Genomic DNA, 27999 nt, shown 5'->3' on the forward strand with positions numbered 1-27999 from the left:
TGTAATATGTAGACTTTTAGAAAATAATAAATATATAAAGATGTATTCTTTTCTTATATCTACAAAATGATTCTAGGATAGATCTGGGATGATAATATGAATTGACATAAAACAAATTAAGTAAAATATGATCATTTTGTAAAACATGAATGAAGAAAAGTATAGTCAAATGACTGATTAATAATGATATTAATGTATTTAATATTTGATTGAAAATACAAGATTATATACAATGTAATTATAATTGAAGACTATGAAATGGAAGCACAAAACAATTTGTAAACCAACTGGCACACTATATGTACATATATGGAAGATGACTTGATGTTTTTATGTTTTGTTTGTTTATGTTTGTTTTAAAAACCAATAAAAAATTAAAAAAAAAAAAAGAAAGTTAATGGAGTAGTGTCTGAGTGCCATGAAGAATTTGGCAACTGCAAGAAAAATGCTAATAGAAGGGTGATCTTGATTAAATAGTATATAAAGTCACACATTAGAATGAGATTTAGATAGTAATTTTTGAACTTTCAAATGTGTTATAAAAATAAGGGACCGCTTTCTTCAATCACTAGTCTTTATGGACCAGATTTAATATAAATTCTGGTGTTACTGGTTCTGTGTAAAAGCCAGAAGTGATTCATAAGATTCAGAACAAAGAGACAACATTACTTTCTTATAAGGCTTTATTGAGTAAATAAAGAGCTATAAGATAAATGAGTCCATTTACAATATACAAAATAATCAAGAAAACAATTTTGATCATCTGGTTTATACTTGCTATATATTAAGAATTGTGTGGCACAATGCATCATAAAAATGTTAGGCCCAAAACCTGACCTATTCTTGCCTGATGTACATACAGTTAAGACATTTTCGGTGTCTTATCATGCTGTTCCCCACATTAATTGAGTCAACGTATTTTAGATAATTGCATTTAAACAGCATACTAAAGTGGTACTAAATTAGGCCAAATTTCACATGAAGCTTCAGTATCCTAGGAAACAGTCAAAATACAATATATATTTTTCATGAAGAATGAACTATAGTATAACAAAACCTGACTACTAAATATTTAATTTCATTTGATGCTATTTTATGGGAACAAAGATTTCTGTTAAAATATGCCAAAGTTAATAGATTATGAATACTGATTTAAACAAGTGCAAACTAAGAAGTCTAGGGAAGATCCACTGACATGAATGGGAGTTACGGAAGTGTTCTTGCATAGCACCCATCCATGTACATGGGAACTGTGTGGAAGTATTTGCCACTGGTTTGTGGCTGCTAAAGAAATTAAGTTTCCTATTATCAGGACTGTGCTTATAGCTAGCTTTCCATGCAATAGATACTCACTTGAGAAAATGCACAGCTGGGCAATGGAAAAATGTCACGTTTAACAAAAAGCTATAGCAAAGACATTGAAGTTACAAAGCTAGACTTTTTAAACAGATCCTAAAACAAATCATTGATTGTTGTGAGCAAATAACTGATAACGTATTATGGATATGTAATGTAGGGTAAAGGCCACTTTGGTAAACTTTGGTCAGATAGTATGTGCAAAGATGTTAGGTTGAGGGAAAGTCTTGAATCATTTCTGACAGGACTAAAAATCTATCTGAAATGCAAGTTGATTAATGGCGCTCCTTCTAGAGCATACCAAATCATTTTTAAAAAGCCATTTAGAAAACATTGATCTCGTTAACATTGCCTAGACAAGAGAATGCATTTTTTTCAAAGACAAGGCAAAGCACACAGGATTCTTATTTTTTTAAAAAAGGAAATTTTAGACCATTATATTGCAGCAAATACTGTGGCACCCTAAAGAGCTTTATTTTTCTTGGGCCTTAAGGATGGGTCACTTTCTCTAGAAAATACCCTACCAGGGAAAAGTGAGGCAGAGGTATTGACCAGGCATATACATCAAATACAAGTCATGATGATACGTGCCATAATATCACTATGAAAATGGTGTAAGTTATATAATGTGTATCACTTGAACTATGACATGACTTCACTTTTGCCTTTCTCAGTGGATGCTGATTTGAAAACTAGCAACACTATTGATTCTGAAGGCTAGAAAATTGTTTAGCCTTCAGAACTATGGTGTTTGCTAGTTTTCTAGTCCTTTTTCCAGGATTTGCCACCATTCTGAAGACTAGAGAGATTTATAAATTCCAGCACCATGGCATTTGCTAGCTGTCTAGCCTTAGGAGGGCTGGAATGCTTAGGAAGGCTAGCAAACACGATAATTCTTGTAATCGTTTGGAAGTCTCCTCCAAAGTGCATGATTTGGAGCTGTAGCTGTCAAAGATTATGAGAATGGGGTCCGCATGCAGAATGATGCAGGGCAGTCTCAGGAGTAATGCCGCTCTTTGCATCAACTGGGTATGCCTGAAGCTACAGAAAAAAGCAAACAAAGTGTAGCCAGGCATGGTGGGGCCGGGGGGGGGGTGTCTCGGTCTCCTGGGCATGGTGGAGTGGGCCCTATATCTGGTGCTCTGCTTAATGGTCTGTGCAGTTGCTTAATGATCACAACTAGGAGAGCCAGGATCGCAGTCACCGAGCAAAGTAATCATGTGAGCATCTCTCTTAATGATCACTTCGCTCAGGACTGTGCAAACTGGGATTCTGGCCCCAGTTGTGCTTATAAGTCAATGATTGCCTGTATATACAAAACTGCTACTGATCAGCAGGAAAGAGAATTTCCATCATCTTTTGTATTTCTAAGAAAAGACCACATTCTCAGTAAATTAGTGATTCTCAGTAAATTAATTATTCCAAAAGAGTTAGATTTTATTGTATATTATCGAACATGTGAGAGCTACAATGAAAAACAGGGTAGAACACTTGGCCACGTGGAACGTATTCTCACTCAAACTCTTTAGACTTTTTAATACTTATACTCACTTGGGACTTGGGACAACTATGGGACTGGTAAGCACTTAGCATACACAATCAGTGCCCAGGGTACCAGCATCCATATAGGAACTGCTATGCAGTCCTATGATGATTGTGGTCCTACGCCTAACTAGCAAAATAGAGATTTATGATGTGGCACTACCCAAACTGACAATTTTTCAAATCCCAGTCAAGTATGCTAACAAGTGTGTCATATATTTATTTATGGCATTAATATTGCCACCCAACTCAGACAGCATGAGTTTGGGTGGCCTATACAAATTAGCAAACAGCAAATGCAACAGAAAACAACATATGCTATATTCTTTTCTGAAAATGTTTTCCCTTTTTCATTTCCCAACTGCCTTTGTTATTGAAAATAGTGATTTTATAAGAGCAGCATTTGGCACTCTGCTGCATGTTTCCTATTTCAATGAGGGGGTACATCATAAAAGATTCAAAGTGAGCCCCAATTTTTCAGGAATGCTACTTCAAAATTGTATAAATGTAGACATGCTGCCAGATCCACAACCAGAACACTTTCTTTGCATATGCTACTTATTTTGTTGTCAATAGTTATAGTCACTACATTTTTATGGGTTGCTCAAGAATAGTTTATTATCCAGAATTTGATAGACTAACATTCTGAATTGCTTATTCTCTGAAAAGTGATAGAAAAATATTATATTCTGCTGAAAGTCAAGTGAGCAGTAATAAGCAACAGTGAAGACTATGACCTGAGAGCATAGTAAAAAACGTGAAGTTACAGATGGTATTTTCACTGTGATATACTGCAAGATAATATTTTGCTATGGTCTTTTAAAATACATTTTCATTGCTGTAAGTTTGTTTACTAGCTTTTCTTTGTTTTCTTGCCTAATATATAATGAGCTGAAAGTACAGAACTTCTGAGGGCTTCATGTGGAGCACTTCTAGAAAATATTGAATGAAGGGATGTTCTATATCTTAGGTTCTAACAGCTGTATCCACTCCAGTCTCACCACTGCCAACAAATAACTTCAGGTATTGGCTTACCTCCTTCTTCTATGACATAACCTCTTTTGCTTCCCTTTGTGTTTTGATATCTGAAGAATGTTTATTTGTAAGAAATGCAGACTCCAAGATAATTTATACCTATACCTGTTATCTAATAATTGCTTGACAAAATAAAATAAATAAATTTTGTTTTGACTCTCAGATTTAAAAGGAGTTGCTTAGTTCTACTATCTTTTCAGTGGACTATGCAGTTTGTTTTCAATAACATATATGCATATCTCACCATTTCCTGACATAAGAATGGAAACACTATGGTAGAAAGATTGTTTTTTATAGCAGTTTCAAAAAATAATTCCATATGAGTTTGACACTTTTTAAAAGTTACTAGACAGCCCGTGATCCACTGGATTATTGTTCCAGAGATATTTCTTTAGCAGCAGAGAAACAGAATGATCATGGGCAGATAAAAATGCAGTTGGCGAGTGATTGATTTCCAATTACCTGATAATGTCCTATTGACTTTCCTTGTGGGAAGTTGACAGGGAGCATTGGAAATTATGATCATGTGGCTTCGACTGACCACGGCTGGGTGGTAACACTGAAATGGGCACAGTTTTGCCAAATTTCAATTCCATGGGAGTAATGGGTCCTGGGTTTTGGATGCATTCTTTAAGTTAGTCCACTTAAAGCAGGAGTCTCCAACCTTGTCAACTTTAAGAATTCTGGGAGTTGAAGTCCTCCAGGCTTCAAGTTGACAAGATTGGAGATCCCTGACTTATAGTACATTGATTAAAAAATGGTTGCCCTATGAGTATCATTTCGCCCAATTGAAGATTACAGATAGACAAACAGGAGAGTTTTAGTAGTATATACATCTTAAGATTCTCCTCAGCCAATTCACTCCAATTATTTTTATGTTATTTTTCAAGCCATTTTAATACTTTAAAATAAGAAAAAGTTCTTTTCTAATCATAGTCTAGGAAGGTTATTTTGATTTTAAAAGCATTTTCATCTTAGTCTGGGATCAGGAAAGATTAGGCGAATCCTTTCTCAGTGCAGCTCTTCTATGGGCCCTTAAAAGAGCTGGATCATTGATTCTCTTGATTTTCCGACTCCAACCCATTTAACTGAAGAAGAAAAAAGAAATAATTAGAAATAACATAACAAATAAATAGTAAATAAATAACATAATGAAATATATTACAGTTAGTCCTTGTTTAACGACTGGTCACTTAGTGATCATTCAAAGTTACGATGGACCTTCCCAGAGGTACTTTCAATCCATGTTTAAAGTTCCAATGGCCATGCACATAAACCCCACACCATCACATGACTGCATTTTTGGGCTCTTGGCAACTGGTTTGCATTTATGGCCATTTGCAGCATCTCATGGTCGTTATTTTTAATTTCTGACTTTTATTTCCAGTTTCTGGCAAAAAAAAACCCACCCATTGGGGAAGATGGATTTCTCTTAATAACCATGGTGCTTACTTAATAACCATTCATTTAATGACCACCACAAAATGGTCGTAAAATTGAGCATTATTATTTGTGACCTGCTTAATGACCACAATTCATGACCATGATTCTGGGGTCAATTATGGCCTTAAATTGGGGATTATCCATATAGGCTATATAATCCTAGACGGTAAATTAAAGAATCCAAATTCAAAAGCAATTAGTTCTAAGGCAGCCATGTAATAAAAGTTGTTTGTTATCTGTCAGGAAACAGAAAAAAAACATTAGTATTGTTTATATACTATTTTTAAAAAATATGTCAACTTTGTTTCAGTGTTGTGGTTCAAATACTATGGCGAATCACGTTATATAATTCTTAGGCACTGAAATATTAGCAGTGGTATTATTTAATCAACAAATCTCCTCTACCAAATGCCAACAATACAGAGATGGATTAAGTTAAAGTTGATCAGTTATGGATCATATGCAGCTACTAAAAACCTTTAGAATATCTGCAGAGCAAGAAATCTAGCGTATACTAGTTTCACAAAGGCATGACAATAATTCTAATTAATTTTTCTTTTAACAATAGCAATTACTTAGTACCCATAATCTATCTCAATCTCTAGAAAGCTGCTGCTTTGTTTAATTGGGATAATCCTTTCTGTGTACAACTTAATAAATATAGCAAACTCTGTTAGACCAGTAATGCTGACAATACATACCTGACACACCAACATGGTTTTCCACAAATCTAATGTAATTTTGTGCCTTAGATGGAAGGTCCTCCCATTTTCTGGCACTAGTTGTGTCAGTTTTCCAACCTGGCATTGTTTCATATTCCACTTCCACTTTTTGTAATATTTCCTGATTAGCTTTAAGAATGAAAAGGCAACTTATTCAGGTTATAAGATTAATGTAATCATTGTTTAGCATTTACACTTAAAAACATAGTAGACAAACCTTTAACTTAATCTTGGAAGCTTCTGCACCTTTGCTGACCATTGGTCTTAAAAGCATTTTTTTCTCAAAAATGGTTATCTTTGCTTTTAGAATAAATCAGATTATATAGAACAACCAGTTGAGATCTTTACTGAACAATCACCCTACTTTATTCACAGCATTTAGGTATCATTTTCTTGACTTCAGAAAGGCAGAATAACTGTACAATTATCTATTTATCTAGAAGCATCTTAAGTGAAATTATGGAGAAAATTATTGCACTCATTTAACTTATATGAAGTCAATAGGCTAGTTCACAGAAGGGGCAATGTCACTGATTATATGTAAGTTTTGTAATAGTTAACATATAAAAGAAAGAGAGGAAAGATCAGATCTTCTCAGTTCTTAATTATTAACATTACAGAATGTGTATATGTGGTGCACAAGTGTCAAAATGCACATGTACAAACCTGTCCTTTGAAAATTGTCAGGTTCCTGTGTCACGTGTCCTTTTAAAAGTCTTTCAGATTTTTCTTTTTTTAAAAGAAAACTGGCATGCTATGAAGCCCAGCTGCAGTTTCTGTATGAGCTCTTAGGCTTTCTTGGAAATTAAAAATTTTGAAGGGCTGTAACCATGTGCTTATTTTAGAAATCTTCTTTAACCTTCCCAAAGGATGCAAGAAAATTGGAAGGGAAATGAAAGTGAGCAGCAAAATCTTCATCAGTTTTGTCTCCTGGTGTTTGGGGAACGCCTGGCCTAATTAAACTTTTCAACCTAGTTCAAAGTAATATATTCAGTTAATAACATACCTGGAAAGTATGGAATTCTTTTCCCATCTAGCCTGTAAGCCACACCAATTTTGATTTCATCAAGGACATCCAGAATATCGAGTTTTGTCAATGCCAAACTGCCCAGAAAATATTAGATAGATATTAGTCTCATTCAACACCTCATTGAATCACTTCTACCTGTTTTTATGTTTTTATGGGATATCCCATCAGCACGAACTGTTCTGAAGTAATCACCAAAAAATATGTTACAAGCCGGATAAAGTTTAATTAATATACATGTTAAGAAGCATTTTAAATACTGAGGTATGTATCACACAGTAAATTTTAGTTACATACAAATGATGAAAATTTAGGTATGCCATTTAAGAATTAAATGATCTGTATTTTAAAAACTTGTGCAGTGTAGATGGTTATATTTCAAGTATGAGCAATCCACAGATATCAAACTTATTTTTTAAGCTTATATTCAGAGCAATTTACAGGCCAATCACAGGTATCACTTGGCTTGACTTTACTTCCATTAAGTTTAGTTAATGCTAATCGCCATTCCACATCACTCAGAATTTAAAATAAATACTATGCATCTTCTCAATATATTTCAGATTGCAAGATTAAACACTGATGCAAAACTTTATGATGAGGCAAAAATAGCAAGCATGTACCATGTAAACACCATTTTCTATTTCCTGCTTCTTTCTGGTTTACAGCTCCTAAAACGATTGTTGTTTATTGTACAGTGCTATTTACCCAAGATGTTTAAGCGCACTGAAGAGAAATTTTATTTTCTTTGGAATAAAGTGCTACTGGTTCTTATCAAAATATAAAACATAGCTTTGTTAGACTAATTATAATGGTACCTACATATTTGTACTCCACCGGTTTAAAAGTTATGAGTTCCAAGTGTAGATCAAAATCTGTGATGCTTACGCAGTAAATCCGTTGATCATATGAGCGTATCTCAAAATGACAAGGTCTAGCCAGCCACAACGTCTTTTCCTGCCTGTAGTCACGCCCCATTCGTGACCTCGTGACTGTAAAAGGTCTCCAATTTCCTACCAGAGACGAAGATACCCAGGATATTAGAACTGTGGTCATAGCCAAATGTCAAAAGCCGCTAGTAAATGAACTATTGTCATGTCAAAAATACATGTTTTTTTAAAAATAATTTATAAGACAAAAGATGTTCAACATGGCACACCAAGTCAAACAATTTTCCAAATTCCAAAATGCAGGTTTTTTTTTTCTTAATTTAGCATTAGTCAGGATTGGATTCCAATTCCAAGCTGGTAAGTTATAGTTTGTGTTTAGACCTAAAATCAGACTTAGAAACTTATTCCAAATTACGATTGATGTAAGGTTATAATTGTAGATTATAGCATTTGTAAATGTATTTATCAAAGCATTTAATATACGCATGAAGAAAAGGTACATAAGAAAACAGAAAAGAATGCAAAATCCAATCCTCATTTAGTCATTCAAATCATACTTTGGATTTAGAGTATTGTGTATTTTTAATTCAATCCTAAATGCAGAATTTGGGATGCAGTTCTTTATGATGCTCATTTCCCCCCCAATAGTCTAATTATTGATTAAATCTGTGTCCAGTGTGACTCTGGATTACTTTACCCTATTCTACCACTTTGTCTGCCATTCCAGTGGCATTTATAAACTACAGTAAAAAAATAAATAAACAAATTAAGAATTCCAAATTGAGAGAATCAGGGAGTGTATTTGGGAGAGGACACAATTTTTAAAATTAGATTCAGATCAGGATACCTTGTAAAAAGACATTTTAAAGTATGCTGTAGAATGGAGCTGTGATGGTGGTGGTGAATCACACTTTAAAGAAAATTAAGACAATTGGGAGAGCAAGTTATATACCATCCACGCATTTTCTATTTTATAATAAAGTTTGAGATTGGCTTAATACTTGCATGTATTAGCACAGGATCATTACAACATCCTGGGGTGGGAAATTAATTTTCCCAAGGGGCCACATGAGAAACTAGGACTGTTGTGGGGGCCAAACCAATAGGCTTCCTGTTGCTCTTTGTCGGAGAGTTTGTCGGCCCCATTGTGGTTAGACTTGAGCTCCTTCTTGGTGACTTTGGCCACTGGAACCAACATTTTGAGGGAGGTGGGAGTGTAGAGCTTCACCTCAGACCAGCCTGGCCTAGCTGCCACTCTTCTGCCACCACCACTGCTCTCCTGCGAGATCCTGGCTATGCTCCACCTGCTTGCTTACAAGGCCCTCACTTTCAGCAAGGCGGTGGTTGGTGGACGAGCCTGTGTCCCCTCTAAAGCACAATTGCTGTTGTCTCCTTAGGCTGCTCCAGGCACGGGGTGAGCACTGCACAAATACAGAAAAGCGCTTCCCTTCCTTCCCCTCCTATGGTTAGTTGATCTGGCTGAAGAAGTACACAATGACCGTGCAGAACCAGACCTGACTCAGCTTCTACTGCTTCCTGTGGTGCACTTATTTACATTTCATTTCTAATTTTTGACTGACCCACGTGGGCTGGATAGGGACAGCCAAAGGACCAGATGTGGCCTAGGGGCTGTAAAATACTCTAAATCTGTATTATCCAATGCTTACTATAGTTTATTTCTACTATTTTAATTATAATAACAAACTTACATTTATTTGTTCAGTTGGAAAAGCTCCAATTCCCACTCTTGTTGTGTAGGCTTTTACGACTCCATAAACTTCTCCAATAAACTGAGGAGGAATGCCCAACCCAGTGCATACACCACCCACGGTGCAGTTTGATGATGTCACAAAAGGATATGTGCCTAGAAAAAAGCAAAAATTAGGACCACCATGCTTTAAAAAAAGAGTGCACTTTATTTCAAACAGCTGTTCAATGTATCACTTTCTTAAATAACTTTAAATATCAGGGAATCACATGAATTACGTGCTGAAGAAGCCTGAGAGTCTTAGAAGGTTTATCAAGCACATTTTGGTCTTCTATACTATTAAATAGCACTTAGTAATAGCACTTATATAATGCTCCACAATGCTTTACAGCTCTGAGCAGTTTGCAGAGTCAGCATATTGCCTCCAACAATCTAAGTCCTCATTTTACCGACCTTGGAAGGATGGAAGGCTGAGTCAACCTTGAGCCCATGAGAATCGAACTGCCAAACTGCTAGCAGCAGTCAGCAGTCAGTAGAAATAGCCTGCAATACTGCATTCTAATCACTGTGGCACCATGGCTCTGTAAATATTGTTACATTTAACATCTATATGCAGATAATGCTCATATAACAACCACCAATTCAGCAACTGTTCAGAATTATACCTCATACTTGCAGCATCATTGTGTCCCCATAGTCACATGATCATCATTTGGCTACTTAACAAGCAGCTTGCAGTTATGATGGTTCCAGCATCATTGCTAACTTCCAACAAGCAAAGTCAACGGGGAAGACAGCAGGACATCGCATATGATTATGTGACACTGCACTTAACAACTGTGCAGGATTCGCTTAACATTGGCAACCAAAACTGTTGCAACTGCTGTTGTAAGTTGGTATGGTCATGTTTAGCAGTGGAGTTGCCAGTTCCAATTAGGAGGAATAACTATATGATTGTAAAAAGATGCTCTACATTTGGTTCCGGAAGGCAACAAATTAAATGGTTTAATAAGCCAACCGAGAAGAAAGCACATTTCTACAGCACAAAACAAATTCCTTCTTGGAACTCTGCTCCTAATCTTTAGTCACTAGCATTTTAAAAAAGGTAGTACCTTCTCTCACATTGACCCCTAAATAAGATACTCTGATATGGTTGGATCCAAATTAAGTCATAGTTATAATATGCCCATTGAAATCACCATGTTCTCATCGATTTCAATTACTATCAGCATGACTAAAATGCATACAAAATATGAATATTTAAGACTATGAAAAGGGTAAACTAACTACCATTTCTCTCAGTGGCCTGTCAGGCTTCGGGAAATAACATGCTTTATTTCTCATCTGTATGCATTGTTATTTTTCATCAGTATGCATCTTACTCATGAAATAATAATCTAAATCTTCTGATATCTATGTGCATGGACAAAATAATTTATTACACAGATTTCTACATAGCTAAACAACCATATATTATACCAAGTAACATACCAAAATCAATGTCAAGCAGTGCTGCATTGGCACCCTCCACCAGAATTTTCTTTGGAGGGCCGTGTAGTGCTTCATACATAAAATAAACTCCATCTTGGACCATTGGTCTTATTGTTTCAGCATATCCCTGCAATATTCCATATATATGTAAAGTTACTATATTTCTCCTATATTGGCTGAAAGTTAATAGAAACATCAAAAGCCAAACCAGAAAAATCACAATTTCTGGGCAATTGAGGAAGAAATATACAGACAGGTCACCTACTGTGATAGTTAGACATAAGAATAAGATTGATTATATTTATCATGATGAATTCTGAAGTTTTTGCCTGTTTAATCTGCAGAAAAATAAATGGCATTTTGTCAGATTCTTTTGGATGATTTTGGACACTTAAGGATCTGAACAAGATGATTGGAAAAGTTTGACTCATTCAGACTGGAATAGTTATCTCTCATAACTACAGATAGTCCTGGACTCACAACAGTTCATTTAGTGACTATTCAAAGTTACAGCATCACTGAAAAAGTGACTTATGACCATTTTTCACACTTACAACCATTGTACATTCCCATGGTCATGTGATCAAAATTCAGATTGTTAGCAACTGTCTCACTTTTATGACAGTTGCAATGTCCCGGGATCATGTGATCACATTTTTCTACTTTCTGACAAGCAAAGTCAATCGATAAACAAGATTCACTTAACAACCACGTTACTAACTTAACAACTACAATGATTCACTTAACAACTATGGCAAGAAAGGTCGCAGAATGGGGTGAACTCACTTAACAAATGTTTCATTTAGCAACATAAATTTTGGGCTCAATTGTGGTCGTAAATTGAGGACTAACTGTAATTGCATATAGGACAAAAATATTCAGCAGAGTCCAAGAGATTATAAATTCTTTAGGTGAAGGCTTAATGACACTAGTTCTAATCATCTCAGAAGTTTTCACTATCATTAAATATGACATTCTCCTGAAAAGATAATCCAATCTAGGATTAGCTATTCTGTTAAAATTCAAAGTCTCAAGATGGGAATGTTAAAGATTTACCTTTAGTTTTTTTAGTTGTCCTTCTATGTCAACTTCTAAAGAAGGAAACATTGACTTGTACTGGTGAGCCAGATTTTTAAATCTACAAAACATCAACAATTAGCAGCATATACTGTACATTGATATTTTAAACTGTATTTTTCCTTACAAATCACAGGCAAAAAATACCTGATGAAATATGCATGAAGACCAGGTTGTATGTTCAAACAACAGGTTTTTAAGTGTCACAGATAATCAGAATTCATCTCATTAAAGTCAATGAAATAAATATTTCTTAAAAATCCAGCTTGTTTTGAGTAATATATGCACAACTATCTTCACAGTTCCCCACAGAGCACATTCATACATACTTTTCTTTCTGTATCTTAAGAGTATACAAAAAGTTCCCATCCAAAAAGTTCCTTGCTGTGTGGTTGACTAGAATACCTTAATGAAAATTCACTGAAGTCTGAAAGAAGATCACAAATCCGAAGTCCTGTCCGTGCAGCTTTGGAAGAATAAGTTGGTCCAATTCCTTTTTTTGTTGTACCAATGCTAGCGACAAAAGACAATTGAGTGAAATCAACTGTTGAACCATTCAGTTATTTAGTGGTACAGATATTTCCAAATGTCTTGTAATAGGAATTGGTTAAAATGAGTAGCCTGGACGTACATGCATGCATGCAGGCAGGCAGTAGAAAAAATATTCACCTATGTGGTCTTTGATCTTTTCAGATCCAGAACAGATACAGTTTTATTTTATTTTGAGAAATCAAACAAAATTGGAAAAAAAGCTTCCTACTTTTTCATGCTTGAATAGAAGAAAGTTGTATGGATTGCACAGATGACTCTCACTGAACAATATTATTTTGGAACTCAAGTTGGATGCCAAAATCTAACACACTAGGGAAGGCTGGTATAATTGGAATTACAACGTTAGCTCCTGTTTCATCAACTACCGACTTCAATTTCTCTTTAAAAGAAATAAAGTGGTAGTATATCAGGACCAACCCTAACTTAAGTCAAACTTGCCAATTGAAAAGTAGCAAAAAATAAAGGGGTAATTGGAACAAGGAGGAGGGGTGTAGCTATCCCTTTAAAATTAAAAGTGTCATTTTGACACCACATTTTTCTATTTTGATTTTACTGGTCTTTATTTTTTAAATTTATTGTTTTATTGCTGTATACATTGTTTAAGTTTTATATGATGAGCCTCACAGAGTTCTGCCTTTAAGAAAAGATTATACAAAGGTTTTAAATAAATTATCCAAATGGAAATATTTATCTTCCTTATATTCTCAGGCATCATATTTTGAAGATTCTCAGGCAAAAGGCAATCCAGGTAAACAACAAATATAACTGGAAAAGTATAATGCTCCCAACCTCCATTTCTCTGAGGTCACTGAGCGATATATTCTCTCTGTAAGGCATTATTCCTCTCAACTGCACATCTTCCAAACTTCAGTCATCCATGTTTGGGAAGTTCTGATCATCTCAACAGTCACAATGTCTTTCTTTTGGGGAATCCAGCAGTAGCTATATTACCACACATTGATTAATTGAACTGGACCAGAACGCTATGCATGTACAAGTACTTTTCCATACTATACTGTGTGCCAAGGTTGCTATGAGGATGCTTCCTCTCGCTACTTCACTGCCAGATTTTTCAGAGTTGTTCTAAATAGATTAACTGGATATCATTTTCCAGCTCGGTGACCTATCAAATATAACCTCCAGCACAGAGACATGACTCTGGTCAACTGGAAGGGGAAAAAAGCACGTCAATAACTATATCGTCTTTTCCCAAAACACTGGAAAAGTTTACCAATAATTACTTGAATATGAGCAATCTTTTACTCAAAACTGATTTCCTCCCTACCACGTGCAGTTCTGATGCCATGTGGGGATTGATTCCAAGCGACTATATCAGTAAATACTCACCAGCGTAACCCTGGCTTTAATAATATAAGAGATTTTTCTACTCTATGATCCATTTGTATCCCATGTCACCTTATAATCAACCTTAATATCGTTTGAAGCCGATTCTGGCAGTTCAAAATACTTTTAGAATCCAAATCCCTAATACAAAGGTGCCTTTTTGTTCATTGTTCAGCTTTTACTGTAATACTAATTCAGCAGTGGCAGTTGTATAATTGAACAAACATGAGGAGATTCTCACACATAATCTGGGCAGTAATGCGATGTCACTAAATTTGCCTTAGGAAAGATAATAAATATGATTCGTTGTCTAAATTTTACATTAGTCTGTGTGCCCATAACTTTATCATTCTCACAAAGAGATAACAGCAAGATTTCCATTTGTGTGCTGTGTCATGAAGAGCTGCCATGTTCTAAAGTGCAGATTCTATAACAGAGCCCCATGTGTAGATAGGAAGAAGGCAGCAAGATAAATAAATATGGATATTGGACATGGACTGGCATTCAAGTCCTCCACAGAATGAAAACCTCACCACCTGATCTGCCTCACCATGCACTGTTTGTAAGGCATATTTATTTTCTTCAGAGCAGATACCAGTTGTATAGAGGTACAGCTCTTATTGGTGCATCCCTTTTATACAAACACAGTCCATGTGATATATATGCATGACACATATAGGGATCAGAGTGTTCTTATACAATTTGTGACTCTTGCACATTTGAAACTCAGTTGTGCATGCATGCTGTGTAAATTGATATTTTAAGCAAGAACAGCCCAAAAAGTAACAGAATCGTTGCATTTTATATGTTTTCTTTCCAGACTTATGCCACATCTAGTAGCAGAATTCAAGTATACCAAGATATATAATTACTTTTTCCCTTCTTGTACTTGACGCTGCACTTCTTGAAGTCCATCAACTGCTTGGTGAAAATCAAACACTGCATAGCAGAGGAAAAGCCGCATGAAGATTTGAGGGAGATAAAACAAGGTTTGATTTTCAAATATTTCATACAATTATGCTTTTAATGTTCTAACAATGAAGGAATCAAGCTGGTGTAAGGATTAGCAGTGTTGTGCTTCAAAATAAAGAAACTGCCCATGTCAAAACAATCTTAATTTTAATTTACCATCTGTTGCATCAAATATATTAAAATAAGAATTATTTGTTCATAGACAAAAATATTAACATAGCTAAATTACCTTTTTTAATTAGAGAAAAGATGGTATATATATTTATGGCTAACTGTAAAATTCTTGTAGACCTTTTGCATGAAACAGAAAAAATGCATTTAGGACTTGTGGTTTTCATGATTAGAAAAAATTGGGTAATTGAAAAAGCTTTTTTGTAACCTTAGAGTAAGAGATAACTTTGCAATCATACTTGTATTTGCTGCAAAGGATTAATAAGCTTCTTTTAATTTCTTTTTATATTTTTTCTGCACTTTCTTTTTTCTTTCTCTTTCATTGTTCTCTTTTTATGCTGTATTTGTGTTAGTTTTTATATTCTTGTTAAAACTTTTAATAAGAGTTATATAAAAATGATACAAAAATATGAATTCTTCCCAGTACAAATAAAATTAACAACAATATGAAAAAATGTATGATTTGTTTTGTCTCTCTGAATACTACTTACCAAGATGTGCTCTGTCTGATATTATAAGTCTTTTCTCCCAGTCTTTTAATCCTATCAGAAGAAATGTGTACCAGTTAGAAGAATGTGGCTATAGAGGACTGAACAATCTACAGCAGTCTTTTCTCAACTGACAATTTAAAGATGTATGGACTCTAGCTGCCAGAATTCCCCAACTAACCCCCTTCAGTTACCCAGGATAAAAAAACCTTGCTCTTAGAGCAATAATACTCAAAAGTGTGGCATGCAGAGGCCAATATCGCAGCCACGTAGGCCAAAGCCTGCTCACCATCAGGGACGCATTTACAGTCACAAAAAGTGTCTTTAAGGGAAATGTAATTTGCCATCTCTTGATTTTTTTTCCCAGTCTTAACCTCTTGTGCACAATAAATGAGGTAGGCCCATTTTCTGTTTTCAGAACGTTAAAATATCCTTTTAAAATAAGGGTGAGTGCCACTATTTATAACAAGCGCTATTTATAGCAAACATAAAGAAAAATATTAGGTACAAACCTTTCTTCTCATTTTTTTCAGCTTCTTCAAATAAGCCAGGTAAATGTATAACCACTCCATTACCTAAAAGGTACACACAAAACTTTTGCTGTAAAATCAAGACATCAAATATCATCCTTAAAAGGCTAAGCCTTAGGTAAATACAGCTATTCTTATATCAGAAGAATTTGCAACAGATTGGGTTTTTCCAGCTTTTCTAATTAAAGTTTTCAATGGAGTTATGAGGGAATGGACTATTGAGTTAGGATCCATATTATAAGGAGAGACACTTTGCTGTGTCTCTCTGCCTTCTCCTCTAAGGAAGGGTTACAGTGATTGATGGCAAAGTTTTTTTCTGTGTCTCTCAGACAATCTGGCAGCTGGCCTTTATCTAACTGGAAGGCTTTGATTTACCTTTTGGCACATTCTGCCACCCTCACTGGATACCCTCTGCATTGACTGAGTGGCTGTCCCCCAGTTCAATTCATCCTTTTCTGGACATTAGCGCACTTCCCCAGATTGCTTTGTGGATGTTGAACCACTTTGGCACTAATGAGCTTTCAGCAGTATTAACACTAAGCAGGCTATTTTAGGCTTACCAGACAACTTTTCTCTGTCCCATAACTAACAGTTCATCTTCAATAGCCATTTATTGTCTACTCCAATTTAATCTGAAACTCCATTCCTCTAAAAGTCTTTCTGATGTTTTCTACAACTTGAAGCCGGCTTAATCCAGAATCTCCTCCTTTGTGATAGCAGGTGGGAAAGACCTTGGGAGACTGGATTAAGATATGTTGCCAAAGGAATGGTCAGATACGAGATAGCATAACCCGCAACTGGAGAGTGGGCAAGGCAAGAGGCTCGGAAAGGTCCTTCCCTAGTTTCTTGGCTATAAAGGATATGCGGCGAGACATGTATTTTGAGGCTTTCATGATAGCTTTATGTAAAGTAGAATTATCTTAAGCCTGTTACAATTTCTATCTTGTTTTTCCCACAAGACTGACATCAATTTTGTAACTCTCAAAATGAGACATTGCAAGGCCTCAAACCACTTGTGGGCTATGCTGTATCTTACCTGACCATTCCCTTAGTAGTATTTCTTGACTCAAGTCTTCCAACATCTTTCCCAAATACCGGTACCATCACTCCTTCTCTCCTATGACAGAAAAATTCCCAAGAGAATCTAAACTAAACTTTCAGCTTCTTGAGATCAGCAAAGAGGATAGCTTGCCTTCCCCAATGTTTGTTTAGGTTACAGCATGGAAATCTGAGTATAGGAAAAGCCAGCAATGAGACGTGGCAACTGAAGGTGCATCTCAGTCTTTCGTCTCCAGATTATGTCTCGTCTGCTCCAAACACAAGACCATACATATCTAGCTTATGCCCATTCATGGATACTGCACCCAAGATTACATGGAACAGGTCCATAGTTGCCAGGGAGCCCATAAATTTATAAACTGTATAGATTCCTCTCCCAGAACAAGGAGACTGAAGTCCCCCTAGATCAGGGGTATCAAACTGGTGGCTCTGGGCCAGATGTGTCACACGTAGGCCATGCCCACCCCAGTTCCGCAAATGGGAAAACCGTCGCGAAACATCACAGGACAGCAACATGGCACCACAAGTTTGACACCCATGACCTAGATGATCAATCTTAGGAGCTGCAGATGACCTTGAGATGACATCCAGAAACTCATGCAGGTTGCTGCTGGACTCCTAGCTAGTTTATCTCTATGGCCCAATTCCACATATAAGCATTTGTAGCCAGCTACCTTCAAGTCAATTCTCTTTGGTACTGTATTGAGAAAATCTCTGCACTATCCCTTCTGCATGACCAATGTGTTGTAGGTACTGCAGGACTTGAAACTTAGCTGAGAATATTTTTGATAGGACTATATCCGTCATCACCTAATTTGGTCTTAGCAACACATGCCAGATCAATATATTCATCCACCACAATATTGTAGATGGACACAGTCTCTTATTCTACACTGACCTGGCATTTACCAGCAGCAGCTGGAGGCCAATGCACCTAATAGTGCCATCATTTGGGTCCAGATCTGGTGCAACTGGCTTAGAAGAGACCACTTCTCCTGTAATGGCAAAATGTAACTAAAATGTATGATAATTAGACATAAAGTGGGATTTTTAACAACTGTTTTATGTTCTTCTGAATATTAAAAAGAATTCAGTCACTTATGCCGAATCTTAAGTATTTTTTAATTTCTTTTATTGAAAAAGCACAGACAAAAAAATCTGAAAATGAAACAAGAAAATGCAGAGGTTGTTTTATCTTTAAATTCAGTCATATTTATTCCTCCATACTGAGAAGGATAACACATACATGTTGCTGAAGTAAAGAATAAATTTATATTTGGATCTTATGAGTCTAAATGGAATACTTACCAATAAAAGAAACAGCCTTAGGATTAATTATCCCACTAGGAAAGAGGTGAAAATCATATTCCTTCCCGTCAACAACGACAGTATGACCTGCATTATTTCCACCCTATCAAAAATAAAACAAGATACTTCAGTAATTTTTCATTTATTACTATTGGTGAAGAACATATCTACTACCAGCAGCCAAAAAATTGTTGTGGTATTACAGCAGAGATAGATATTATGTCCTTAGGCTTCTTGCCTATTCTTCCTCCATTCGTCATTTGAGCATCACCCAGGTTTCTTGAATAATATGAAGATATATGGATAGTAATAGGGTGAAAATAGTTCCAGAGAGAAAATAGACTGTGCAACCAGCTTCTTGATTTTCCTATAAATTGAAACCAACTAGCAGTTGGGCAAGCAGATTTGTAGCTTGTGGTCATTGTTTATTTTTAATGTTTATTTATTTATACTCCACCTTTACTATATTTTTAAATAACTCAAAGTGGTGAACACATCTAATCTTCTCCTCCTATTTTCCCTACAACTCTCTGAGGAAGGTTGGGCTGAGAGAGAATAACTGGCCCAAAATCACCCAGATAGCTTCCATGCTTAAGGCCTCTCGGTCTCCTGGTTTCCAGCCTGGTGTCTTTACCACTAGATTAGACCAAACTCACTCTTTTATATTTTTCAATTATAGTGACTGAAACTGACAATTGAAGGGGAAACCACAAGCAACAAAATGCTTTTATACCTGACTTCCGGTTTGTCGGCTTCGCGAGCGGCAGGGATTTAGCGGCTGCGCGATCCCCTGCCGCGCTAGCCGTTTTGGGGCTCCACCCAGACGGGTACGGAGCTAGGCTGCCTGCAGGGGCAGCTGAAGGTAGGGGGATCCGGAGAAGGGTTTGGGGGTGTTGCAGACCCCTCCTGGCCGGCAGAACTCCCTTTTCCCAGGACGTGCAGCGGCGGTCTGTAATGGCCGCCACAAAGAAGCTGGCAGCCGGGTAAGAATGCGCAGGAGGAAGTGGAGAAAGTAATTGAGAGGAGAAAGTTTTTCTTGGCTCCTAGGACTCTAAGACATATTTAATAAAATTCCTGAAAAGTATGACTTTCTGAATAATACCTGCCAGAAGAGGAAAAAGCGGCTGTTTGAAGGTGCTGAAAGGATAGCTTTCCTCTTTTCCTACGGAATAAATAACTGGATATTAAGAAACCTATTTCTTTTAGGTGAAAATTGGTTTTAAGCGATGAGTGGGAAGAGAGAGGATTAAAAGAAAATATTTGTATGCTAAGACTTTGTTGGAGCAGATGCCTTAAGGATTTGAAGACTAGAATATATTGTAATAAGATTTTAAACAGATTTGGACTTTCTTTCTCTTGGATTGATATTACCCCAGAAGGAGAAAGTGAGAACTCTGCCTTGGTTTGGACTGACTGATAACTTTGGGACTGTTTTATTTTTTTTATTTTCTTTTGAATATTCTGGTTGTTGTAAGAAGAAAGAAGGGAAAAGAAAAGAAAAGATTTATAATGGCTCTTTCTGTTGAGGAACTAAGAAAAGAATATGAACAAGCAAAAAAAATGGTAAAGATGGTGTGGAAGAAGCTTTCCTTTTTTAGAAATGGCGCTTACTAATTATCAACAAACATTACAACAGATGAAGACAGCAGAGGAACAAGAAAGAAAGGAAGGAGCCATTTTTAATGAATCTCAGAATTTGATCCAGAAAGAAGGAAGAGAGAAAGAAAAGAAAAGAAGAGAAAAGAAGAAAACTAAAGGACTTAAGGACTTAAGATCTAAAAAACATTTAAGAAAGGGAAAAATAAGGTGCAAAACCAATATGATGATAGTAAACAAAAGGGAAAAGGAATACGACAGAGAAGGGAAGCTGGTAAGGCAGAGGCTAGAAGAAGGGGGGTAGAAAGGTTTGTTGGGAGAAGAAAGAAAGGGAAAAGGTGGAGAAAAGCTACAATGTTTTGAAATTAAATGAAAAAAAAGAATTTTTTTATGGATAATGGATAAAGTATAATTTTTTTTTTAAAAAAAAGATTTTGCAAGGTACATAAGATGAGATGGTAGTATTGTAATGGTTTAAGAGTTGATAAGAGATTAAAATGTTAAAATGTTTAAAAATGATTGGCTTTAAAACTTAATAATAGGGGAGGTTTAGAATATTGTTTTAATTAAAGGGTTTAATAAGACTATGGTATTGATGTTATTATAAAATTTTTATTATAGTATCTTTTTTTAATATTTGGATTTATTGTCTAATTATGTACTTAATTATGTTGGATGTATTAGTTAGATAGAATGTACCAAGCAAAATCGGATTGGGTATTAGATATTATTTTAAAGATTAATTTGATTAACTTAGGGGGAGATAGAAAGGCATCATACTCTGATTAATGATTTCAGGAGAAACTTATTTTCTTTTTTTTTTATATAAGGAATGAGACAAAGGGATGATAAAAATGGACAAAAGATATAAATATAATGATTCAAACTAAGATGATTAATTAAGATAGAAGTAAGAAGTGTGAAATATGTGGAGAAGTTAATATAGAAGGCTTAGAATGGTAAATAAAATAAGTAATGATATGTAAGATGAGCATGAATATAATTGAAGTCCATGAAGAGAGAGACACCTGGGTCCAAGTTACTTTCCAAAAAGATTTTTTTATGTTTTGTGTGTTGTGTGTATATGTCTTTTGGGGGAGAATTAGTTAAAACTTGTAGAAATATAGAATGAGAATAATGGTAACTAAGTCAGAAAGAAACAGATGAAATAATAATAATGATATTGAATAAGAGTAAAGAGAAGTAAAGAGAAATTGAATAAGAGGTTTTGGTATGTTGTATGGAAATGGTTTAAAACAGAATCATAATTTATCTGACTTGTTAAATTGACAATGAAAAAAGGTTTAAACATGTAATGAATAATGATAATTTGTGTATTTTAAAAATTAATAAAACTTGTTTAAAAAAAAAAAATGCTTTATACCTCTTATTTTCTGAATGCTTGAAAGAGAATGGCTACTGTGCAGGCTGATCTATGACCACACTTTAGAATTTATTGAACTTAAATGGAATTTAAATTAATATGGTAATAAAGCAGCAATGTCCCCAAATACATGTTTGATCACACTCACAAGAAGTTAGCTTATTTCAGCTTCAAGATTAGGTGCAACACAGCATTACAGATTTTACCACCCTGAAGCTGTGGTATAGCAGTGATGGCTTAAGGAAGAAAATAGTATTTAAAAACAGGACACCTTGTGATAATTAAAGGTTATTTCATCCATGGGCTGGAACAAGATGAGAGCAGTACTGTATCATGGAAAAACAGGCATTGCCAGGGCATAACTGTCTCCTGATAAACTACAAATCAGGCCATGGCCTTATAGTGTTACCATTACATTAACCTTTTGCGAGAGAAGCAAATTCCTGCTAAATATTTCTTTTAACGTTTTATTTGAGCAAAGTGTGATGCAACTAAATGAAAACATATTTAACTGAGATCCATGGTGACTACTTTTTTTTTGGCCTGCATGACCTGTCAGCTCAGAACAATAATGTCAATGTTAAACCTAAATGGTCAAAACCTGCAAAGCTGCCTAGACTTGAACTTAGCTGTGGCTAGTTTTAAATCAACCAGCAAATGGCCCAGGGGATTTGTTCACTGTTACACAGATCTATTTCATAAATTGGGCCTTTTGTATCCTCTATATCACCATGTCAGATCAAAAGACTGTACTGATGATACCCTTAGGATTTACTTAAAAGCTCTTATTTGTTTTCTTTCCCATAATTTCATGTCCGTTACAGCAGTAGCACAAGGGCTAAAAGACATTAGCAAAACCACGGCAAAAAAGCTTCCATTTCCTTTTCTGACGTTATAGCAGTCTATTAACACCAGTCTGCAGACTTCTACTTTCTTACAGAACTAAATAGCCAAAGTAGTTACATTTTGCTATTGATTAACCTGCAAATCTTAGAAAGCAAGGAAAAAGATTAAACAAATCTTTTTTTTTTTTTGCCATTTTACTCAGTTGACTGCTTCACCAGTTACACAGAACAGATGATTTATGTTGTATTTATTTATTTAATCCATAGCTGAGCTTGCAGCAAAAACCAGAGCCTAGGAAGCCGATCCTGTTTTCTGATAGAGGTTCGGTAACTTTAAACTTGACCTTTTCATGGAATAAGGGTGATCCTGCTGCAATTTTATAAGTACCCAAGGAGAAAACCAAGTTTAAAATAGCAATGTCACCATTTTTTTTTCTCTTAAGGCAAGCAGGTGCTTAACAGATGCTAGGTCCATAAGTTTCTATTTTGTATCAGTTTACTTGGCTTTTAAAAAGCAGCATGTGAAATAAATCACGGTATTCACATTTATTGTTGTAATCCCAGTCCCCTTAAAATGTGAGCAATACTTTATGGATTGCAAATGGTACATATGCAATTATGGCAGCATGTGGTACATGTTTGTAAAAAATACAAAATGTATTTGATTTGTATCCCACCTCCATTAGTGTTTATACATAACTAGCTAACTTGCTGGTCATGGTTAGGCAAACACACAACTTCCAATCAGAAGTTGTGACTTTGTTCAAAGCTTCTACATCTCACGATGATCCCTATTATTTCATCCACCTTTGAATGTTGTGCATTGTGTGTGAAATGCACAATTTTCAAATAAAGGACTGGAATATCAGTTTCCATTATTTTTCAGATTCCAGCCTTCTCTGCTGCTGCTGCTGCTGCTCTCTGGAACAGCATCCTGTCAGCAGTATGGATGGCACCCATTCTCCTGGGATCCTGAAAAACACATCTGGCTCTATTCCCAAGCCTGGGATGAATGTATTTGGGAGTGGGAGAGACTGCGGTGTCATGGTTTATTATGGCTATTTTTAATCCAAGCTATCTTGTTTTGTCTGTTTTTAATTGTTTCAACTCTGCATTAGATCTTGTAAGCTGTCAAGAGTCTATTGGACTTGGCAGTGAAATAAATCCCTATTCAGTCCTAAATTCACTGACAAGGGCCAATCGTCATCTGTCATTACACCTGAGGACTAGAAAGAATCAACAGTGACTAACACAAGTAGAAACCTCTGAGATTTAGAAGTAAAGGCAGGTCATAATGTTTAAAATGTAGTACCTTATTCAAAGTGTTTAGTCATTCTAGTTTTACTAACAAGATTAAGGTTCCTACATACAAAGACAAAGAAATAGGTTGAAATATATGGTTTTTTTTTAAATCACAGTCATCATTACCAGTTCATACCTGCTCCTATACTGCCATGCCTGGTGCCCTTTCCCAATTCTTTACTACTCTGATTCATTCTGTATAAGGCCATGTCAGTTTAAGATTGCAGACTTTGGAAAATCATTAAAAAGCTTATAATAAGTAATTATAGTACTGTTACAGCAGGGGTGTCAAACTCAAGGCCCAGAGGCTAGATCCGGCCTGTGGGGTGCTTAGATGTGGCCCGCGGGGCTGCCCTGGAAACAGCAAAGGATCCAGCCCATGGTGCCTCTGTCAGCGAAAACGGAGCTCCGTTTTTGCTGGCAGACAGTTGCAGGAAGCCGTTGCAGCTGAAAACAGAGCTCAGGAGCCCATTTTCACTGGCAGAGCGCTCGGGCACCCAACACGAGTGAAATCAAGCTGGCCACGCACACCCTGCCCCCCCCCCCCAAGCTCAAACACAACTTTGATGTGGCCCTTAATGAAATTGAGTTTGATACTCTTGTGTGGAACTGAGCCATATCAGCTCACCATTCTATTCCCTCATTGGCCAAACAGATGACCCTCAGAAAGCCACAGACAAAACCTAAAACTTCAGTCTCCTTATTAAAGAGAAAGCCCAACTATGATCAATCAGATTCATCAAGTAAATGCATTCAAATACGGAACCCAAAAGACTGGATTATAGCTGTAAACTAAGTGAGTTACCTATATTGTTAGCCTACAAGATTTAGGAATTTAAACTTTGTTCAACACTGTTCTCTTGTGTTGATTTTTCTTTCTGGAGCTATTTGAAATGTTAAAATTATTTGAGGGAGTAGGTAACACTACATTAGATAAACAATTGTATCATGATTATTAAATTTCATTTGTACCAAGTTTTCCTTTATTTGAATTGTAGGTTTTTAAAAACAGTTATCATGCATACCACTTTTCAAACCTGGTAGGTTAATAATGTGCAGTTAAAGCAGCATATCTTTAAACAGAATGTTAGCCAGAAGTTATCTTTCTGATTTCCTTCTATTTTTCAAAAGAATCACTTTTGCACCCCTGACTTAAAGCAATTAAAAGTGAATCCCAAAGCCCAATGTTGTATCACATAAATTTGATAACAGGAATCTTTCTTCTTGTTGAAAATGTTAAGGTAGACAACCAACAACCCTCTCCTTCCCCCAAATTCCACACTTGCTCATTAATGCTTCAATCCTACCTATTTTGCCACATCACCAGCTCTCAGTCCCCCTCAAAAAAAAAAAAATGATTCCCAATACTCAAAGTTCTCCATCCCTGTTTTAGAGCAGCTGTCGAAAAAACACAGACTAAGAACAGATTGCACATGAAGTACATTTGCATGACTCTTAGTGACTTACACAGATCTTTTTGCCTTGTCAGGAATAGAAATGTGGTTGTCATTGCCTTGTGCTGGGACAGTTTCTACAGCCCTATCCTACAAGCCCTGGTGTTTCCTGTCTGTCTTTGATCCAAGTACTAACCAGGGCTGACCCTGCTTAGCTCTTGAGATCATCCAAGGTTACTAGGTGCTCTCTATTTTGTTACTACAATCTCATAAAGTTGCCCTGGAAGATGCTGTGTATGCTAACTTTTCTTTACAACTACAGAATTGCTGGCAATTTTCATGGCAGCCAAAGCACAGAAGAAAATATTCAACTACTTTCTCCATATGCTGTTTTACAACTCCATAGCCACATGGTAGCTTCACATCCTGAACCAATCTCTAGAATATAAGCAGATATTTCATGTATTTAATTTGAATAAAAGAAAATAGGTAGGAAAGCTGTTTTCCAGCTTTAGGTATATTGTAGGATATGTTGCTGGGTGGTAAAAGACTGAACTAGATTATTCATACAGTTCCTTAGAATAATTCCAGAACAATTGCTTTTGATCTTAAAACAAAAAATAAATGTAACTTATTATTTATGAGAACCTGTAATTAATTTAAAGCAGAATGAATGCAGAACTATTATTCAAGTCCTGCCATATGTGTGTATTACACACCTACACAAATACACACACACTGTCAGCTTTGGTACTTTGCACTCTTTTGCTTTAATGATGGTGAAAAATGAAACTATGCAATATGATATGTGAGTTCAGTACTTTACCTTTAATCTTTCTTTCACAGTTATTCCAAACCGCTCAGGACAATATATACTCGTCATTAGCACAATAATCCTACGTATGCCTTGGTTCACACACTATGCTAAGTCACATTTTGTTCAACCACAAAAGAATGCATTCATACCAGGTCTTGCCATAAGCTACTGCTTACAAACTACACCAAGCTGCAGTAGAATTTATTTGGTTTAGTTTAGCACATTGTATCAAGCCAGTCTGAGAAAAAGTCTGTTCCTCTGGGGTTGCAGAATTAACTGAAACAGCCTCCCTCCGGGGCTACACTTATATAACCCTTAAGATCCAAGTGCTCAAAGAGACATACTTCCCACACACAACATTGATCAAGTGATCAAAGTTGGCTTCAAATAATATACCATAGCATAGAAGCATGAAGCCAACGAGTCCAAAGCAACGCCTAATAAGTGGTTAGGCTGTGCTCCTCTGCTCACCTTCAACCTTTCTTGCAGACAGCCGTCACCAGACACCCTGGCATATGTGCCACTCTCCAGACGCACAGTTTTGGTAGGTTCATCATGCTTGCCTGTACTTCCAGATCTTATGTCATTTGTCACCAAGGCTCAGCTATTTCTATTTATAACCCAGAACTGTTTTTCCCTCCTCTTCCCAGATGGCATTTAGTCTGTAGCCGGTCTTAAAAAGCCTCCCTCCCTTTCTGGTGCAGCTTCACTCTGGGGTACATGGGTGAGAAAGGCATGCATCAGAACCAAAAGACAAACAAAAAAGGAAGTAAATGACAAAAACTAAAATAAATGGGAATGCATTATGTCCAGAGGTAGCCTTAGACTAATGGTACATTTTCAGACTAGCCCACTTCACAAGGCTTACAAGAAAGGCCAAAAGAAATGTTAGTTGCAGAGAAATGACAAAACTCAAAGATGGGGGGAAAAAAAAGAATATTTAACAAATAGAGCACTTGAGCCAGGATAGTCCAAAGAGAAAATATTGCCGTGTGACTGAAAAATTTATAGAAAGTTTAAGAAAACACACATTAGGCCCACCAGCCAGATAATCCATTTCTCTCCCATGTACACTTATAACTCATAACTGGATAACTTAGCTGGAATCGATGGGCTTTGTGATCCAATATTCTGAAGAGTAGAAGCAAGGGAAGGATGCATTAACGTGGAGGAAATTTTAAAATAAAACAGAAGGGCGTTTGAAATAAAAGAAGCCAGAAGAATCAGAACAGAGAAGCAATATGTAATTACCAATATTTCAGTATGCCCTTGTTTCTTTATTTTTTCATTGCACCTTAATCCGCATCAGTGCCCCAACATTCCAGGGACCAAACGTTTCACCTGCGCAGGTGAACAAGTGCATCCTAAAAGCCACAGCAGCAAAAACGAGCGGGGAACCTGGCGGCAGCGTAGCAGAACATGAGACGGGTCGACAGGTGCAGCCCTTACTCACCTGGCACCTACAGACGAGGTCGGCTTCGGTGGCCAGGAGATCCACCACTTTCCCTTTCCCTTCGTCGCCCCACTGAGCGCCCAGCACTACTGTCACACGGTTGCCGCCCGGCTCACTTCGCAGCCGCTTCAAACCGACGCCGAGAGCAGCGCCGGCGGCAGGGCGAGAGGCGCGATCATTGGAAGCTGCCACAGCCGCCCGGATGCCCGACATCGCTCCTACGAGGGAGCTTCAAGCAGCCACTTCGCGCGTTCCCCTCCGCCCCTCCACTCCCCCGCTCCCTTGTCGCCTTTTAAGGACGCCGGGAGCCAACCAGAGCGCAGCCAGCGCTTTGACGTAGGCAGGGAGGGACAGAACTCGCCCTCGCCTTCGCTCGTGGGTGCCGTGGACTTGAATGGAGAGGGTGGGAGAGGGTTGCAACGATAGACATGCAGTTGAAATGGTGGGAAGGAAGGGATATCCGCGGGGAAAGCGAGGGGCGGCTGCAGGCCTC

At 36.7% G+C, this 27999-nt stretch overlaps 1 protein-coding gene across 5 annotated transcripts; it reads right to left on the minus strand.

The window, feature by feature from the left end:
• Positions 1–665: 665 nt before the first annotated feature.
• ADSS1 (adenylosuccinate synthase 1) lies at positions 666–27788 on the minus strand. Of its 5 annotated transcripts, none has more exons than XR_015746871.1 (14): positions 27507–27788; positions 18716–18818; positions 16331–16393; positions 15822–15872; positions 15060–15126; positions 12697–12804; positions 12271–12352; positions 11215–11341; positions 9725–9879; positions 8014–8138; positions 7105–7202; positions 6078–6227; positions 4396–5021; positions 666–3559 (listed from the first exon to the last, which is right to left on the minus strand). XR_015746871.1 is itself a non-coding variant. In XM_087952265.1 (14 exons), the coding sequence occupies exons 3-14, from the start codon at positions 17428–17430 to the stop codon at positions 4969–4971; spliced, it is 1125 nt and encodes a 374-aa protein (XP_087808391.1). In that variant the 5' UTR covers positions 17431–17465; positions 18716–18818; positions 25310–25329; the 3' UTR covers positions 666–4968. The 5 variants fall into 5 exon arrangements, 4 of the variants coding, with proteins under 4 accessions (XP_087808391.1, XP_026525902.1, XP_087808392.1 ...); XM_087952265.1 differs by lacking the exon at positions 27507–27788 and adding exons at positions 17385–17465; positions 25310–25329 and having other exon boundaries at positions 666–5021; XM_026670117.2 differs by having other exon boundaries at positions 666–5021.
• Between the last annotated feature and the right edge of the window lie 211 nt (positions 27789–27999).

Source organism: Notechis scutatus, chromosome 1 (genome assembly GCF_049901735.1).
Source record: "Notechis scutatus isolate UNSWTSFEM ecotype Mainland chromosome 1, rNotScu1.2, whole genome shotgun sequence".
Lineage (NCBI taxonomy): Eukaryota > Metazoa > Chordata > Lepidosauria > Squamata > Elapidae > Notechis > Notechis scutatus.